General features: G+C 39.9%; 1 protein-coding gene across 1 annotated transcript; it reads left to right on the top strand.

Moving 5' to 3' along the window:
• The first annotated feature begins 48 nt into the window (after window positions 1-48).
• On the top strand, window positions 49-15,707 carry LOC307040858 (creatine kinase U-type, mitochondrial-like). Its single transcript, XM_079684038.1, has 9 exons — window positions 49-311; window positions 3,017-3,215; window positions 3,757-3,852; window positions 4,211-4,432; window positions 5,955-6,040; window positions 9,594-9,717; window positions 10,626-10,760; window positions 12,037-12,162; window positions 14,826-15,707. The coding sequence occupies exons 1-9, from the start codon at window positions 166-168 to the stop codon at window positions 14,940-14,942; spliced, it is 1,251 nt and encodes a 416-aa protein (XP_079540164.1). The 5' UTR covers window positions 49-165; the 3' UTR covers window positions 14,943-15,707.
• Window positions 15,708-15,911: the final 204 nt, after the last annotated feature.

Below are 15,911 nucleotides of genomic sequence, written 5' to 3'. Positions count from 1 at the left end.
AAGGATGTGTTTCCGGTGTGTGTTTCTCCGTCCATCTTGACACCTCGTCGGTTACTCCGGTTCCTCTGGCTGTCATTCCATCAGAGGCTCTTCATCACCTGTCCCACCCTCATCGTGGGAATAATACGCTTTATTAAACATCAAAACTGAGACAAAAATACAATAATGGCGAGCAGCTTCTCCAGGATCCTGACCACCCGCCAGAAGATCGGTCTCCTTTCCGCGGTGGGGGGCTCAGTGACGGCTGGGTTTCTGCTGCACCGGGAGCATGTCGGGGCTGGAGCTCCGGTCCGCAGGAGTTACCCCGCAAGGTAACGCTTTTATTAACATTTTATGTCATTTTGATCATTAATGAAGAAGTCCTGATTATTATGCATGTTGTGTAATTTACCTTAATTAAAGAAAATGGTGAAAAAGGCTGGGAGGACATGAAAGTAATGTTAACAGCCTGAAAGAACATGACATTAATACAAGTAAAACCTACAGTTATCACTTAATTGTTTTAGAATCATTGCCATTGCCATTTTTTCCTATACTTTATAAGGTGTCTTTGGGGGTTAGGACAGGCGTCTCATAAAATGTATTATTATGATTATTATAATTATTATTACGTTCTTATCTCACGATAGGAATATATGCATTATGACTCAGGTGCACCTATCGGTCACCTTCAAATTAAATGAAACGACATCGATAGCTGTTGAGGCTGTTTCCGTAGGGTAGGCTACAATAGGGACCAAATGTGGAAAATCACGTCAAAATCCTTATTAATTGCCATCAAAAATAGGGCAAAAGATGGATGCATAGCCCTCCTGTTATAATAATGTATTACATCCAGATTAACTCAGATACATATGACTCATAACTTGTGCTATAGCTGTATAGATGGCATACTGATGGGATGGCTGATGCGTACGTGTCTCACTACATGTCGCATTATAAAGCATTGCATATAAAAAGGTAGGTAAAATGTTATCTGCTGCTCAGATAAAGAACCCTGCCAACAATGTTGCATAACGGTCACACACTGAAAGAGCACCTGCAGTGTTAGAGGGTGTGTCTACTGTTTGTCTGACTCTAATATATAGATGTTTATTTTGTATTTATTACATTTTCAACTAATGTGCAATGTCTCGTTAACATGCTGCCCCAATTTGGGATAAATAAAGTATTTAAACATTTCCTTAAAGTACTCGTTAGCTCCATTTAAAGTCGCATTATTGGATTATCCTTATTTCTTATGGTCAAAGAAGCACGTGAAGGTTCTCAAGATGGAGATGACCTTTATCAGAATCGTCAGTTTCATCTATAAGAAGAATGTATATGTTGGATGAACGTAGTGGATTGAAAGTATAATATTTTCCTCTGAAATGTGGTAAAGATGAAGTATAGCATGAAATGGTATTATTCAAATACATTAAGTACCCCAAATGTGTGCGTATGTACAGTACAAATGTACTTAGGTACCTTTTCACCACAGACTAAAGGCATTGACATTGGTTTGGAGATTAGTCTTTAGGCGCCAACCTTTTGTCTGAGTGACCCAACAGGAACTAATGCCTTTTTCTTATCAAGCCTTATTGACACAATTACCAGGCATCATAATTATAATCTAACTTCATACCCTGAGTCCTGCCAGCCGAATACGCCCAATTCCACGTTACTATTAATCATTAAACGTAGAGTCGTGCTAGGGTAAAGATACGGCTGATGGAAAAATACAATTTCTGCCTATGCTGATTAATTATTTTGTTATACTAACTACACTAACATCAAATATGTATATGGTTTATTCATATAGCAGGTTTATTTATGATTGATAGCTGCTCAGATAATCATTTTTTCTCATCGCCTAAATTCAGTGTTGAACAGTTTTCCTAAATATATCACTATCGACCCTAACAAGGGCAGATTGATAGCGTTATGAAATCATGCACGAACAAAAGTACACCAATGCATAACCTGTGCATATTAGTGGACAAATTACCGTTTTTTTGGATCATTTCAATCTACATATCTTAGCCTTGCTTATCTGTTGGCAGACAACAGGAAACAGGAACCCATAAACTACTTAGTCTGTGCTGCTTTGGCAACTTTAGACTTTGTCATGCCAAACCCAATTGAATTCCATCCCTCGCCTTAAGACGTTTTTTTTGTTGTGTTTGGATAAAAGCCAGTGTTTGACAGCAAGGCTTTTTGTTTCCACTCTACCCTGCCTAAAGACTAAATAATACATTTAAAGACAGCACCGAATATGTCTGTGTTTTCATCAGCGGGATTCATTTACTCTAACATCGAAAATGTAAAGACTGTCTTCTCTATCAGGACTGATGAAGGACATTTTTAACATCTCATGTGAAACATTGCACAGTGTCTTTTCTGCCTGTCAAATGTAATACTTGAGACATTCAGGTGTCTTCTTCAACATACATTTAGATTTTATTATAACTCAATTTGTTTTTGTAAATATGCAATATATTACTAAATGATAAAAGCCTGGTAAAAAATACAGGGAAATGTAATTCCGCAAGTTCCTTAAATGTGTGCATTCAAAACACGTTACATTAATATGAATGAATGTGTGTGTGTTATTGGGTTTGGGTGAAAAACGTTCCGTAGCCTCTCCTTGTGTGTCTGATACCATCCTGACCTCAGCAGAGAGAAAAAGCTGTAATCCGCATCTTCAATGATTCTTCCAGCATTGGTTTTGCATCACCTTGTATAATAATCCTGTATGCCGGGTAGAGTGTATTGTATTTCAGCCAAAACATACCCTACACTGTTATCATCACCTAAAATCAAATGAGTAGACACATTTTGCAGCAGGGTGTCCCATAGCCATAAGGAAACAGTTAGCTGTGTACGTGCCATGTGGAAGTGTCCTTGAATGACTCACTCACTATGCACCTGCTCCAAGGACACAGCCCTGTGCCCACACTGCAACAAGTCTTTTTTTCCCTCCCTCCCTTAACGATCAATGCAGCCATATGTTATCTTGAAATGTGTATTTGTGCAGTGCGGAGTACCCTGACCTGCGCAAACACAACAACTGCATGGCCTCTCACCTGACTCCGGCCATCTATGCCAAGCTGGTTGACAAGGCGACTCCCAACGGATACACTCTGGACCTGGCCATCCAGACGGGAGTGGATAACCCCGGGCATCCCTTCATCAAGACTGTGGGCATGGTGGCAGGAGACGAGGAGTCCTACGAGGTCAGATATCATAGTTTCCAAACACACACATATACGCTCCTTACCTTTCACTAGAAAGGGTTTGCACATGTCCAAGAGTCATCCTCAGGAACATTAGTAGGAGTTCGCAGTGACAAAGACAGCACTGACAGTCTGAAGAGCAAGCAATAACATTTATTTTTATTTTTATAGAGGATAGACTGATTTGAAATGGGAAAAGAGAGGGGATGATATGCAGAAAAGTCCATAGGCCAAAGTAGAGCTCCAGTTCAGTAACGCCAGCTATACAAGTCCACCAACATACAGTAGGCATCTACTGCTGTCAACAGGGAAAGCAGCAAAAAGTGTTTTAACAACCTTTAACAACTAAGACGCCAAAAAAAATCAATACCATTTGAAGTGTAAGCCACATTTAGAATGCGTTAGTTGTTGCTTTGATCGGTTAGTTAGTTAGTTAGTTAGTTAGTTAGTTGTGTTAATGTGTGATGGTAAATCCGATCTAACCCTTAAAGTTACCAAACATTATTGCATAAAAAATGTTAATTTCTTGGGTCTGTTTCAGGTTTTTGCAGAACTGCTGGACCCTATCATCAAAGAGAGGCACAACGGCTACAACCCAAATACCATGAAGCACCCCACCGACCTGGACTCCAGCAAGGTATCATCTCACTGTCAACACAGGACTCCTTATTGTCAGAAAACTCAAATCAGTTCTATTTGATGTTTCTCAGTAATAAGGCCACACCTCAGGCCAGTATGATTATAATGTATTATTCTTATTCATTTTCTCTCTGTGCTTTTATTTAAGTAATTGGCATGTAAGCTGAGATATAAATAGATGTCTTGCTACATGATTAAGGTGAGATTATTGTCCCCCATGGAGAGATGTAGGTTATATGTGCAGTAACTATTCTGCACACATTTGTGTACGTACTGAATGCGGGTGTATGTTGCATGTATATATGTTATGTCTGAACGTTTACAAAAATGACAATAACTTGCTGCCCTTGTTTCAGATCCACTCGGGCAACTTTGACCCACGCTACGTGCTGTCGTCCAGGGTGAGAACGGGCCGCAGTATCCGCGGGCTGAGCCTCCCCCCCGCCTGCACCCGGGCGGAGCGACGGGAGGTGGAGCGCGTGGTGGTGGACGCGCTCGCCGGCCTGAAGGACGACCTCGCCGGGAAGTACTACAGTCTGACATTGATGACCGACGCAGAGCAGCAGCAGCTCATCGACGTGAGTAATGTAGTTGCTATGGACAACCTTGCACTAATGTACATTCCCAAAGATATTGAAGTGACTGTTATTTTGTATATATTGATTGTTGTGTTTTTATCTGTGCATATGTATAAATGTGTCTGTTGATTGTGTATGTATAGGATATACATATTTTTATACATATTTGTATTCGGGATTGTGGGAAACGGTATTTCGATCTCTCTGTCTGGACACACAAACTGAAAGATTGACAATAACTTTGACTTTGACTTTGACTAAAGCAAGGAGGATGCTCAGTGCTTACTATGAACATGTTGCACATTATCGAGGTACCACCTTTTTACATGCAGTTCTATTGCAACACTTACTGTAAACTCCTGCTCGTCACAATAATTGTTTGTATAGGTATAAAGAAAGGTGAGCAGTGTTTTAGTAAACAACCTTTTGACAAAATATTTGTACAGAAAGCGATAGCCTTAAAGTACAAGTGTAATGTTATTCATAAGTAAAAGTCAAGTGAGATATAACATTAGAACAGTTTACTGTATCATATCACCAAACTCTCTTGAGAAAAATCTTGTAAATTTACATCTCGTTATCTGTAGATTTAAAATGGTAGAAGTAGTGGATCTACCTGATCTGTCGGAGGGTCATGCTAGGACACTTTCAGATATATACTACAGTCTGACACAGATGACAGACGCAGAGCAGCAACAGCTCATCGATGTGAGTAAAGCAGGGAGGCTGCTGTGTCAAAGTCAACTTAATTGTCAATCTTTCAGTTTGTGTGTAAAGACAGAGAGATCGAAATACCGTTTGCCACAATCCCAGATACAAATATATACTAAAATATGTATCAAATATGTATATCCTATATATACACAATAAACAGATACATTCATACATATGCACACATTAAGATAAAAACACAACAATCAATATATACACAATAACAGTCACTTCAATATCTTTGGGAATGTACATTAGTGCAAGATGTCCATAGCAGCGTAAAAGTGTCTGAGTGTGTGTGGGGAGTTATAGTCCAGTGGGGGCAGGGGGGACTGTGTGTGTGTCCATGATGATGTTGTGCATTATGCTTAATGTCTGTTTCCTTGTATCTTGTCTTGAATATTTGTCCTTGTTGATGTTGCAAATGGAGCTGCTGTGATGCAAGACAAATGTCAGATTCGAACTGAGAATACATGTATTATTGGATCGATGTATTGCATGGGGGTACCACTTGTGACTTGCAGTGCTAATGCAAATTTAAACTTGAGGGGAAAAAGGAAAGGTTAGCAGTGTTTTAGTGAAAACCCATTTGACACCTTTTAGATTTAACGATAATACATTGACTGCAGTTTTAATAACAGAACAACATTGGTTATTTTTCTTATTAAACAAACTAAAGAAATGATCATGTTATTGAGTAACCAAGTTTTAAACCTTGTTTCTGTCTTCCTGTGATAAAACGATCCAAGTTAGCCATTGATGATGCCATTCACTTTAATATTAAAACGTGTGTTTTCTGTATTTACAATAGGACCACTTCCTGTTTGACAAGCCTGTGTCTCCCCTCCTGACCTGCTCAGGCATGGCTCGTGATTGGCCAGATGCACGTGGTATCTGGTGAGTAATACCTGATTATAAATGTTCTGATTGAGAAAACCTTATTCTTCTGAAACTTCAAGACAAGGCAGGGTATTATCAGCAAATATCAATTATTTCATATACGTACACTTGCTACCAAAGCAATTGACCATGCGTGAACTGAAATGGGTGCATGAACCATTTTTCCAGAACTTATTTGAGGTGTGAATACGCTGAGTTTGGATCTGAAGTTAACAGCTCATGGTCATTTTGTTGTAAAGGGACCCAGGATAGACCCTTGTGGAACTCCTCAGAAAACTTTCTTTCATTCTTTAAATGAAAATATAGGAGCTCCTATCCAAGAAGTTCAAATTAAGTTACAGATCACAAATGGATGCTATTCTATATTGTTTTGTGTGTGGTTTATTGTGGAAAAATGTGTTTCTGGAGACACCGTCTGTGGCAGTTATATGTATAGATAGCATTCTCAATTCCTACACCATTTTCTCGAAAGGTGTTTTTGTCTCTTATGTTTATGTTTTATGTTTTATGTCTTGTCCTTGTATGTTTCTTTGTAAAGCGACCTTGAGGTTATGAAAGGCGCTATATAAATTCAAGTTATTATTATTATTATTATTATTACATGACGGTTATGTTTTGACCCGAGTAACATAATCAGTTATCTGAGACAGAGGGCATTTCATTTGATGTCTGTGTATAAATTGATTTATTCTCGGAGGTTAATTCGGACATCCGCTATGATTTGTAAGAACCTTTGTCTGAAACTTGCTACAGTTCTTTCAAAAAAAATCCTCCAAATCAGGCAAATTCTCCAATGCCTATTGTTTAGTTCTTCACATTTATCAGCTGTAATGCCTTTCAATCTGGAACTTTCTGACATTTAGTGACCTTTACATTTGAATTTATTGCAGCAGTAATGTCCTGAGTGCTAAGGCTATGGTAGAGATGTATTAGCGATGCAGACAATACTCCGTCAGCCCTGAGTTTCGGCTTGTGCCCAAAAATAGCCCAATGCAACGCCTTAGCCAAACAAAATCAATCAGCAGCTCCCTCTCCTCTCCCTCTCCCTCTGCCTCTCCTCAATAATTCACCTTCACTTCACCCCTCCCTCATCTCTTCTTTCAGGTCTATTGGCAGCTTTCTCTTTCCCTCTCTGGCTCCGTCTCCCCTCCTCTCTACTTTCATTTTTGCACTTCCCATATGTCATGCTCTACTTTCTCTCATTTTTGCTTAACATCCCCCACACGTTCTTTTTCTGTCATCCTGTTCTACTTTCTTCGTACTCCTCTCTCTTCCTTTCCCCAGCCGGCTGTCTTCTTAACCTATCCATTACCTTATTAAATCCCTAACAATGTTAAGTAGGTCAGTGTGGACCAAAAGTCTTTGTAGTGCCTGACAGTGGCTATGTGCACTTCACAATTTAAAATCTCATGTATAAAAAGTTCACAGCTTGCCCTTAGATGGATGGTAGGAGAGGTCATCGAGTCATTAAGGTGCTTTTCACAATTGTTATTTTATTATTTGTAAGTAGAAATATTATCCCTACTGTTGCAGTTTAGGAAAGGTCAGAACTGTATTTTTTTTATCACTGAGCAATATCTCGATTTTATGTTTTTAACTGAAACTTGGATTGAACAAAAATAACAGTGCAGCTGTTCTTATAGAATCAACCCCTTCCAACTCTAGTTTTATGAGTCAGGAATGATTGCATAAGAAAGGAGGTGGAGTTGCTATTTTGTTCAATGATTCCCTTCAATGCAGGAAGACATCTTATGGGAACTTTGCTTCTTTTGAATATGTGGCCCTTCAGCTGAAATGCTCCTCCCGAGCTCTGTTCCTAAACATCTATAGACCACCCAAATACTGTGCAAGCTTTTTTGATGACTTTACTGAACTGCTGTCTATAGCTGCATCTCACTTCAGTTAAATGGATTCCTTGCGTCCCTCACTTGCGTCGTTTCCCTGCGACTAGTCCCTCCCACCAGGGAAGCATGGAGAGACGCAAGGAAACCACGAGAAGCAGGGAAATTAGTTTTAAGAGCAATGGGACGTCCTTTCCTCCGGAGCGTCACGTGAAGCGGCGTCCGTTTGTGATGACGCCGCACAGCTGATCGTCTGACAGCAGCCAGATCAGTGCATGCGCTGCATCGTCCAATCAGTGAGCGATACACAGTAAGGGGGCGGGGCGAGTGTCTGAGGATTTCACCGGAGGATGGTCTGGTATCGCTCCTCGATCCTCGGTTCTCCGGCAAAAATAAGGCCACTTCCGGTGATACCGAGCCCGAGGAGCAAGGAAATGAAAAATAAGACAAGTGCGACGCACCCTATAGTGTGCATTGACTTTGACCGTCTAGTCATTGTTGGTGATTTGAACATGCATGTTGACAACCTCCCCACCTTCATGTGTACTCAGGTCTCTCTTGAAAATAAGATGGAGTGTTTAATATCTGCAATATGATGAATACATAAACAGTCTAAAAATAATTTAGTATACTGGAGAACCTTCATTTCTGCAAAAATGAATCCATCCCACAGTTGTTGAACTTTTTATCAGATAAACATGTCAATACAACACTTTTTAAACGTTTCTCTTTTGTTCACAAAGTGATATTTATGAGTTTTGAGTAATCCATACAAGACATTTTACTTTGTTCTTTTTACTTGATTTTTACAAGGATGTCTAGTTCCTTTTAAAGTAAATCAAATCAATACTGAATTACAAGGCTTTGCAAGCACAGTGCAGCCTTGCAGACTACTTTGAGAAACCCAGCTGTCAATGACCTGCGGCAGAAAATAGCATGTTATCTGATAACTGATGGTTCATAGTCTCCTTTCTACTTATCAATGTCATATTGATCCATTAATAGATAAACCCAATCTTCCATCAGTAATTATTAACTTATCCTACAATAGGACTTAATGAATAACTCAGCCTGGGGGAAATGTTTCAAACGTTGATTTGTTTGTAACAGGGGTCTCCAACACGTCGAAAGTAGCTCTCAGATGAAGAAAGGTTGGAGACCCCTGGTGTATAAAGCTTCTTATTTGGAGTAAAAAAACGTCTTCTTATTTATTTATAGAAGGACCATGCATACAAAAACATTAATCTCAGCAAAGAGAAGAGATGCAATATGCCAGATTATAGCTAATAGCTAATTTCCATCTGTGGTCCTCAAAGGAATAAAAGGAATCTGTGTTCAAGAATACTGGCAACTGCATCAAAATAAATGCCCCCGACTGGGTGCTGCTCCTTGATAGTTATAATGGGGCGGACAACCCTAACCCCCAGGGAAAGATATTGTATAACTCAATATTACATTATTGCACACAATGACAACAATATTTTGTATTACTGCCAATTTTTATTCCATATTTTATTTCATTTCTTTGTAAATGCTGTTATATTTTATATTTATTATTTTTTTAAATATTTTTTCTAGTTCTCTATCTGTGTTTTTAAATCTTGTTTTACTTTTATGTTTGCACCAAGACACCAAGTCAAATTCCTCGTACGTGTAAACCTTCCTGGTAATAAACCTGTTTCTGATTCTGATCATTTCTCTCTGTGCAGGCACAACAACGAGAAGACGTTCCTGGTTTGGGTGAATGAGGAGGATCACACCAGGGTCATCTCCATGGAGAAGGGAGGAAACATGAAGCGGGTCTTTGAGAGGTTCTGCAACGGCCTCAAGGAGGTAAAGCTGTGTTTGTGTAAGAGTTTGGACTGTTGATGTTGAGAGGAGAGAGAGAGGCTGTGATGAAGACAGAGGACACGGTACTTTCCATTATTTTAAGGTTTTTTACCCTTATCTGTATTCTCTATGTATCTAATATATCTCAGGATGTTACTAAATAAAAAGGGATCACTGTGAACGTGACGTATGATAGTACACGTTGAAGATCCAATAGGGATACTGAATGGCGGTTCCGATTGATCTCAATCTGATTGGCTGTAGGTCTCTTCAAATTGCATTCGAAGGCATTTTGATCTTACCACGGCCGCGCTGATATTATAACGCCAGAGAATTTCCACACCGTTAGTGTATAAAACTCCCCCACTACTCTTAGACTATTCCTTGCACCCCTCTTCTAGCATAAGCCTGAATGGTCTCAACCATATTGCATCAGTAACGTGCACTTGTTGTTACAGCAGGAGCAGTTTCTCAACATTTAGCAGTTTTCTCATTATTTATTTTAATTTGCTTACTTTAACATAATTTGTCATGGTGGGGCTAAGGTGGGGCTAAGCCATTTCTTGGTATGGCTGTAGCCTACCCCAGCCATACCCTGATGCCGCCACTGACTGTAGGGATTGTTTTAGTTTAATACACAGTCAAAATGTCTCTCAAAATGGTTACCTTGGTTGGTGATTGGCTAATGGTTACACAAGCTAAACATCATAAAGTGGCCAAAATCTGTTCAGCTCATTTTCAGACAGGTTTTTATATAAATGGATCAGGACAAAAAGTGAGATAATCTTTTTTCCTGAAACTTTCAGAGTCTCTTTCCACAGAGGGGACACATGTTGATGTATACAAAATGTGAAAAAGTGGACTTTGCACAATAGGTGACCTTTAAATGATTGCCTGTGTGTGTCTCTCAGGTGGAGCGTCTGATCCAGGAGAGAGGCTGGGAGTTCATGTGGAACGAGAAGCTGGGGTACATCCTCACCTGCCCCTCCAACCTGGGCACGGGCCTGAGGGCCGGCGTGCACGTCAAGCTGCCGCTGATGAGCAGGGTAACACAGCAGTATTAATAGAAGGAACAAACTATTTATATTCACATTTCAGCAGATCATGAGCCTTCTTTTGTGCCACTGTATTACCAGTTTCACACGTTAAAAATCAGAGCTGCTGCATGGTGTTTTAACATCAAAGTATTACGTTCTGATTATAAGTAGTAAGTGTCAAAAAAGCATGAAATCTTATTGATCTTTGCTGTATATTATTTTCTCTATTACAGATAAGTATGAGTTAATTCTGTTTCATCTCTACTGTTTATGTCTTTTACAAAAGGCAAAATTAGTTGTTAATAATAATAATAATAATGCATTTTATTTATGGGCGCCTTTCAAAGCTCTCAAGGACACCTTACAGAGCATAATTAAAGACAAGCAACAAAGAAGGTCAAACAGTAATTCGAGACTTAAAAAACAAAGATTTAAAAACAACAATGAGTTTAGAGGAATTATGATATAGAATACGGCAGTTTGAAAAGGTGGGTTTTCAGGCAGGATTTGAAGGTTGAGAGTGAGTCCACATTGCGGATGTCTTGTGGGAGAGAGTTCCAGAGACGGCTGAAGGCTCTTGACCCCATGGTGGTCAGGCGGGCAGAAGGTACAGTGGATTGTTACGGCAAAAGATCTGTGTACTTTTGCAATTTGGCTCACCTACATTTTCATAGTGCAATTCACTGCTGTTCTAAATATGGACACCTGCATTGTCATGACTACATAATCAAGAAGCTTGCAAATGGGGAGCTTTGCTAACACAGCCAAACATTAAGCACAAGTCATAGCAAGCTAGCTGATATAACGTAAGTCAGCTCAGCGTGTGTCTGTTAACGCACGAAGCTCTCGCCAACAACTAAAAGACAGTCCAGAGGGTTTACTCTTGTCCGGGCCTAATAATAGCAAATTGAGAATTATGCTAATTCAAGTGCTTTGAAGCTGTATAGAATAATAATAATAATAAAGCTTTATTTATATAGCACGTTTCATACAACACATGCAGCTCAAACTGCTTTACAAAATGAAACATCACAAGTTAGAATCAAACAACAAGAAATTCCCCTCAGATTATTTGTTAAGAACTTTAAAAGGTACATGCAGCAAAATATAACATGTTATCAGGTTAACAGACACAAGGAGGTCAAATATATGATAATACAAATAAAATAAAGAATGGTTTCTCTCTGACAGATAAGACACAAGACAACTGAGTCGATGCAACAATATAGGTTCAACAGAAATACAAATATTAATAATAAAATAACTCCTCTCCCCCACCCCCAAGGACCCCCGAATGAGTAAGATCCTGGACAACCTGCGTCTGCAGAAGAGAGGGACGGGTGGCGTGGACACCGCTGCTGTAGGCGGGACGTACGACATCTCCAACCTGGACCGCCTGGGACTGTCTGAGGTGAGAGGCTGTGTATAATAATAATAATAATAATAAGTTTATTTAGTATAGCACCTTTCACAGAAATAGAATTCACAAAGTGCTTCACAAGTAAGAACACAAGACCACAGAAACATGAGAACAACATGAGGCAGAAACTTAAGGTTAACATAAAAACAAAACACAGACCACGTGGAGTCCTGAGAGGAACAAACATGAGAACAGAACACATCACACTCAAGTAGAAACAAAAGCCAATGTCAAAAGTAGGTCTTCAGTAGTTTTTTAAAAGCTTCTACGGAGACTGCAGAGCGGATGTCTTTAGGGAAGAGAGTGTTGGAGCTCCACCTGAAAGGCACAGTCACCTTTTAGACGAGACCGTGGGAGAGCCAGTAGGCTGAAGACCTAAGTGACCTAGTGGCGATGTAAGGATGGAGAAGGTCACTTATATACTCCGGTGTATTTCCACGCAGTAGGCTGAGTGAAGGCGAACGGTGCGAGGAGCAATTATCTACGTTTCATGCAGTGGGTAAAGCACAAAGCATGTTTCTGTTCATTAACATCTACGGATGAACTAACCAATAGCACCGGCTTACAGTTTTGTTGTCCATATGATTGACTGGTGGAGATATATCAGTGCATTTCAGGGCAGGAAATATGCATGCTCTCTCAGTTAATCGCCCCTATACAAACACAGATTCAATATTTATTGCGTCAGTTTTGATCAGTTACCAAGAGGGAGGCTGTGGCTCAGTGGGTAGTGTGCTGGACTTCAAATCAGGGGAGAGCAAGTTTGAGTCCCACTGCAGTCAGCATGTCGTTGTGTCCCTGAGACACTTCACCCCAAAGTGCTCCTGTGGGGATTGCCCACAGTATTGAGTATGTAAATCGCTTTGGATTAAAGCGTCTAACAAATGACATGTCATGTAATGTTGCCTTGAAGACATCAGTAATGAATATTAAAACTGCACCAATGTCAAATGAATGTTTAGTGCCAACAATTTATTTTTGGAACTTAAGTAGCAATTGCATTTTTGCACAAAAGAAAGAGGGGTTTTTGTTCCAGACCAAAAGGAGGTAAATCTGTTTTTACGAATTGCAAGAGGAGAGGATAAAGGGAGGAGAGGAAGAAGGAGAGGAAGAAGGAGGAAGAAGAGAGAAATGTTCTTGTGCAGTCTGTACTTGTAGTTAGTATTTGTCATGTCCTTGTTCGTCATACAGTACAATGGAGCTGCTCTCTATTGTTGTGTGTGTGTGGTCATTTATTTAATTCTGATTACATGGAGAGAGGAGATGGCTCTTCACTTAGTGCTCAGTAACATGCTGCAGATTCTAATTCATCTCATTGTCTTATGTATGACATGTAGATGTCTCTTTGCTATTGACTGAACACAAGCAGCAAGTGTGAATGAAATCTAGGACTTTTAGAGATGTCTAAATGTTGGAAGTAGAGAAGTCTGACTCCAACATGTTTTTTGTTGGGCTGTTTGTGTCTTCCATCACTCAGACGTGTTTCCACTCAGGAGAGGAGCACTTTGAAGGCGGAGTCAACAAAGTAATAAATGGAGGAACAGATAAAGCAGGGAAAGCTGGAGCAAAGTGTAGGAGGAGAATAATGATTAGAGCAGAGACAGTGTCCCGGGTGTGGAAACACTTTGGAAAGAGCTCTCGAGTCTTAAAAAAGTATTTTCATGATGGTCTAATTCAGTGAGGAGATTCAGTTATGATGAACACATCAAGGTTTGACAACTTAAAAGCGTACAGGGACGTAAAAAACCTGTTTATGTAAGTGTGATTTTAATAGAGATTTAAAAAATGTATCTGATTTGCAAGCCCACTTTCCTCAGTTCCTCATTGCAGTATGACCCACAGTGCAGGGAACATGAAAGTGAAAGCCAAGTGAAAGTGAAAGTACTATCCAAATCTGGCTCTGAAAATAATTATTGTTGGAAATTCTTCGTCTTCGAAAAACTACATAATCTGCAACTATAGTTGATCAACTTTACTGATGCAGCAGTTTTAATGAGAGCAGCAGCCACGTGTCTGTTTCAGAGGTGGGCTTTACTTTGGCCTTTTGTTTAGAGGAGGCATTCTTTAAAAGGTTATTGAACGCTTGCTGATGCCGTCCGGCTGCTTGGTTAAGAGCGTAGACTGCTTGTGTTTATATTTGTCCATACTTTAGTAGTGAGAGGTTTGCAGATGTCTGGGCTACAAACTGCTCTGTGTCCGCAGTTACAGACAGTACTTGGATAAAGCTTTGCATTCTGTACCTTTTAATTAGGGCTAAGATATGTTGTTGGGAACCAAATACAGAAATATTGAAGCTTTTAAAAAGCACATGTTAACCATAAATGAAAGGATTTGTATCATGCTGGGAGACTATTGTTGAGGCATATCATGAGAGTGGTGTAATGAGGGACTGAGCAAATCAATAAATACATCATCCAAATAAGATTGTAGATATTTAAAATAGTACAAATCAATATGTTGTGGTCTTTGTTGATTTGTTGACATTCCAAAAATGGGAAAATTCAGGAAAAACATAATTGGGGAATGCATTTGAAACAAAAAATATCCATAAAAAAAAAAAAACCTCACTCAATTAATAATTTGTGTACATTGATGATCATATTTTAATTTTAAAATGACTTAAACATGACGTGCCCCCCCCCCCCCCCCCATAGGTCCAGCTGGTGCAGACGGTGATTGACGGCGTGAACTACCTGATCGAGTGTGAGAAGAGACTGGAGAAGGGCCAGGACATCAAGGTGCCCCCCCCACCCCACAAACTATTCAAGTAGACCACCCCCACTCCCCACCCCACAAACCTCTGGGCACACACCTGCACACACCCCCCCCCCCCTGCTCTGTTCCCATAGATATGATCAATATCTATGTAACCTCTCATTACTCCCACTACTTATCTCATCACCTTCCCTACAGTATGCCTCTCTATAATATAATCTACATATATAACATATATATGACCCAACCCAGATTACTGCATTCTTTTGGATGCTTTTGAAGGGTTTTTATATGAAACTCAAGATCAAACGTAGCTATAAAATGGCAGCAAACATTTATGAAGGATGCACAAACTGCAGGCTGTTGTAAAGGAGCAAAAATGGCCGCCTGCTTGCCCAGTCTAAAATGGCCGAACATTATCTCTGCTTCTGAAAACACTCCTCGGCCCACTAAACCTGGCTGTACCTCGCCTGAGTCCCTTCCTTACGCATGTCCTATACTCAGAATATCACCCCCGCCCCCCCCTCCCTGTGTGATGGTGCCTCATCTTATTATGTGATGCTTGTGTAAGTCCATCCATTTGTGCTCCTACTCTCCATCGTAGATTGTGTTTCTTTTCACTGTAAATGGTTTTGAATGTAGATTAACCGACTGAAGAGACTCCAGAGGATTTGTATGTTTGGTGACACACTGCTGTCAAACTGTTGAAACACACACACTGGCCGGGCTGAACCCTAAACAACAGAAGCAATATCATTTCAGCTCATCTTGAATGTCACACTATAATATGTTTTATTAAAGAAAACCTCTATTTAAGAGTACATCCGCTGTCTGTCTCTCATTTGTTGATGAAGCGCTGTTTGATGTTCTTGTTTCGACATGACAGCAGTGCCATTCTTTGATTTCCAGGAGGATTGTAATGCTGGTGCATGAATCTCAGGTTTTAGGTTACCATGGCAAACCAGCATGAGGAATAGTGATTGCGATCAGCGTGGTTGCAAAGTGTGACAATGTTCAGTCAGATG

The sequence above is a fragment of the Notothenia rossii genome (genome assembly GCF_949606895.1).
Source record: "Notothenia rossii genome assembly, chromosome: 5".
NCBI lineage: Eukaryota > Metazoa > Chordata > Actinopteri > Perciformes > Nototheniidae > Notothenia > Notothenia rossii.
This window is presented reverse-complemented; position numbering and strand designations above follow the sequence as displayed.